The sequence below is a fragment of the Plectropomus leopardus genome, unplaced genomic scaffold (assembly GCF_008729295.1).
Source record: "Plectropomus leopardus isolate mb unplaced genomic scaffold, YSFRI_Pleo_2.0 unplaced_scaffold10639, whole genome shotgun sequence".
Lineage (NCBI taxonomy): Eukaryota > Metazoa > Chordata > Actinopteri > Perciformes > Serranidae > Plectropomus > Plectropomus leopardus.
In genome coordinates this window covers 1-3776 of record NW_024611217.1, presented here as the reverse complement: position 1 = coordinate 3776, position 3776 = coordinate 1, and the positions used below count along the sequence as shown (strand labels likewise).

At 39.3% G+C, this 3776-nt stretch overlaps 1 protein-coding gene across 1 annotated transcript; it reads left to right on the top strand.

Moving 5' to 3' along the window:
* Positions 1-553: 553 nt before the first annotated feature.
* On the top strand, positions 554-3082 carry LOC121963256 (CD276 antigen-like). Its single transcript, XM_042513574.1, has 3 exons — positions 554-653; positions 2452-2796; positions 3009-3082. The coding sequence occupies exons 1-3, from the start codon at positions 554-556 to the stop codon at positions 3065-3067; spliced, it is 504 nt and encodes a 167-aa protein (XP_042369508.1). The 3' UTR covers positions 3068-3082.
* Positions 3083-3776: the final 694 nt, after the last annotated feature.

The following is a 3776-nucleotide window of genomic DNA, read 5'->3' as shown; positions in this document are numbered from 1 at the left end:
ATTTATTTGAAAGAGCCTGTTTTTAAAAAAATGTGTAAATGCTGCTCAATTAGTGGTAAGTTTTCTTTTTTTTTTAAAATTAATTCATTAAATTATATCAGGCTATCGGGTGTGAATCAACCATGTCGTCAACTCTGTAGCCCTTCTACACCAAAATTAAATTAGAATTATGGTTTAAAAAATGGTATTTTGAATTTATAATTAAATTCAGCCTTTAGCCTTTATTCTCCAGAATGAGGCGCCCTCTGCTGTTTTTCTGCTTTTATTCTGAAGGTTTTGAGTCGGAAGTATCGCTGCGTCTCTGCAGACTGATCTGTCTGCCTGTGTCTCCTCTGTGTCTTTAATAGCGTCGTGGCGCAGAAACAGAGACAGTTATTGATATTAAGTTAAAATAAGAGTAAAAAAAAAATAGATTTGTCAAGTGACTCCCCGGACCTTAACATAACCTGCGGTCACGTGATCCGGACCGGACCACTCCTCAGTCTGCAGCAGAGCTCTGCCTTTGAGGCATTTGATGAAAGTGAAACTAAACTGTCAGAAAAACTCGCACAAAATGGTGAATCCGGACATAAAAACCGCAACTCTGAGGCCTCGGCTGAACCCGCTGACGTTTTTATTTCTTCTGTGTTTTACCGGGAAAACTGATCAAAACGGTAAGAATCAGTGAAGTTTGATCAAAACTTTAAGCATCAGTGAGTTTGTGCGCCACAGCTGTGAGGTCCGCGCAGGTCAGGACGGTCAGCGCTCTGACTACTGCTGCTGAATATCAGCGTATATTAGCGAGTACACACGCACACCTTCATTATTTAGTTTCACTGAACTACAGAGGAGTTGTTTTTGATGTTTATTCTCTGTGTGTTTAAAGATTATTTTATTATCAGATTATTTTTGTCTTTTTGTATTTCACGTGATATGCCACTTCCTCAATATCTCCACTGGATTGAGGAAATAAAGTCAGTTGAAAAAATATACCTGACAAGTCTTCAGATTCTTAACTGAGTAAAAGTACTACAAAAATTCAACTAGATACATGGATGCGTCACACACATCTTCCCTTGGCAGCACAAAAAATCTAATGTAAAATAATCATTAGATTTACGTCGAACAAATCAGGATTTTGAGTTATGGCCTAAAACGTGTTTTACATGGTCACCATGACCTTGACCTCTGAATTTCAAACAGATTCTAATCAGTTCATTCTTCAGTCCAAGTGGAGGTTTGGACAAAATTTTAGGAAACTCCCTAAAGGCCATCTTCAGATACTGCGTTCATGAAAATGAGACAGCGGCAAGGTCACCATGACCTTTGACCACCAAACTCTAATCGGTTCATCCTTATGTCTACTTGAATTTGAAAAAATAAGAAAAGAAATTCCTGTTAGAATGACACAGAGGAGCTCTCAGGGACCTTGACCTTTGACCTATGACTACCAATATCTAATCAGCTCATCAATGAGTCAAAGCGAATGTTGTCAAATTTGAAGAAATTCCCTCAAAAAAGAATGTAGCCAAAAACATAGTGTGGGGGCGAATTGCATGAGACTGTCAGAGCGCAGAGCGTACTCTGGGCACAGACGGAGCAGCAGAACATCAGGCGCACTGACAGTGAAACTTTCATTCTGTTGGCTCTAAAATTTTGTTTTCACTCCCATAGGACAATTTTTGAGAAATTTAACGGGGGTGAAACAAGTCTTGGGGTTGGCGCTATCCAAAAAACTGCTGAAAATGACAACAACAAAACAGAAGCCACTTTCAATGCTGCGTTCATGTAACGTCAGAATAATCGGAGTGACAACTTTCCCTCTGGGAAAACTCACGTGAGCGTCCTCTCAAGTCGGAAAAATAACCCGGAGCCAATTTTATAACAAGAGTTGCCAATTTGACATCATAAATGCATAAACATGGCGCGCTAAAGCCGATGTTTGATCGGTGGTAAGAAACTTTTTTTTTTATGCAACCCATCCTCTTTGTAGCTTCCGTGTTGTTCCCACTTTACGACCCTGAAAGCACGTGAACACAACCAAGTCGGAAGAACGACTTCTCAACTCGGAAACCTCCGACATCACATGAACGCAGCATAAAACCAGTCCAGTGAGTCCTACAGAGGACCTTCACTGCTGACCAGCACGCCGTTCCTGTAAATGTTCCCGCCTGTTCCCACAGCGGAAACGAGACTCTTTCAGAGCGAGGACAGGATGGTTCAAAGGGACACACGTGCATTAAATACAACAAAAAAGGAAGTTAGCTGTTGTAAATTATTTAAACAGAAATTGTAGTGTTATTAAAAATGATTATATATAACTGATATCATGTGGCTAATTGTATAAATTATATAATGAATATGAACTAAATATCTTATAATCTGGTGTTGTAGCATCATTACGGTGACTTACATCTTTTTTTTTGCTCTGACTTGTTGACATACTGATCATTAAATGTTCGTGTTTTTCAGGATCAGCTGTCATCACAGTGAGAGAAGACAGTGATGTTGTTTTACCGTGTTCGCTCGCCACCAGAGAAAACATCGAGTTAAAGCTGTTTGACTGGATTAAACGTGCCACAGAAAACGACGGTCAAAACGAGGTTTTCTATTATGATGGAGGCATCCATTACAACAGCGGCCGTTCAGGTCAGAGTGAGCAGTTCAAAGGTCGAGTCTCTCATTTTCCAGAAAAACTGAAACACGGTAACGCCTCCATCATCATCAGAAATACGAAAGTGACCGACAGCGGAAACTACACCTGTGTTTTTCCACGTCTTCAGCCACGACAAACTTTCCACACTGAGCTGGTTGTAGGTGAGTGAGAGAGAGATCTGATCATTTTCTGAAATATCTGAGTGACGTTAGTTTGTTTCAGTTACACAAAATCCATCCAGCACACGAACCCGTCAGCTGTGTGAATGTGACGGAAAAATAGTTGAATAAACATGGACAAACATTTCTGTTTCAGCTGTCTGCAAAGTTTTTATCTCACAAGAACTCTAACATGTTTTGTTTTTGGCTTTTAGAGCGAGAATTAAGAGACAGAACAACCGAAAACATCCTCGGTGAGTCCTGGTTTAGATGATGTCACTTTCTAACTCTCAAATGCATGTGATCGCAGGCCTGAGTTCACTGAAAAACATTTAAAATGTATAAATCCCACTTGTTTTAATGTTTGGGACCTTAAATCACGCACACATTACTTCTCCAAACTGAGGCGTGCCGGCTGACATCTGCTGCGTGTCACACACTTACTACAAATAAACATGTCGAGCAGCCTCACTTCAAAAAATCTCAATTATATAAAAAAAACCAAAACTCCTCTTTAAGATTTTTATAACAGTGACCATGAAAACTATTTCTTTTTTACTCTGGTGAGTTTTTACTGTAACACGTTTGAATTTCGTTGGAGCACAAAACAAAGTTATAAAGCTGATGATGATCGTACTCGTACTGTCACGTCACGATCGCTGACATTATTTCACCACCTCATCAGATCAGCCTGCTGTGTTTGTTTTTACTTACATTTTTTATGTCTTTTTCTTCTGACTATTTATTTTGTCCGGTACTTTAGTACAGCACTTTGGTCAACCTTGGTAGTTTTTTAAATGTGCGATATAAATAAATGTGACCTTGAAATAAGTTAAAGAAACACAGAGTTGTCGGTTATAGTTTAGTATAGTATATATAGTATAGTATAGTATAGAAAAACCAGATTCCCTCGTGTCTGGTGTTTTGCTTCACTAATTCAGTCTCTTGGCTGAGCGGATGTACTCAAGGTTTTTGTGGTCTGT

What these genes read in the sequence shown, in the direction of transcription:
- LOC121963256 (XM_042513574.1), top strand. Translation starts at nt 554, where the DNA reads ATGGTGAATCCGGACATAAAAACCGCAACTCTGAGGCCTCGGCTGAAC. An exon ending in CGGGAAAACTGATCAAAACG is followed by an intron (nt 654 to 2,451) that starts GTAAGAATCAGT and finishes CGTGTTTTTCAG; the next exon opens with GATCAGCTGTCATCACAGTG. An exon ending in CCACACTGAGCTGGTTGTAG is followed by an intron (nt 2,797 to 3,008) that starts GTGAGTGAGAGA and finishes TTTGGCTTTTAG; the next exon opens with AGCGAGAATTAAGAGACAGA.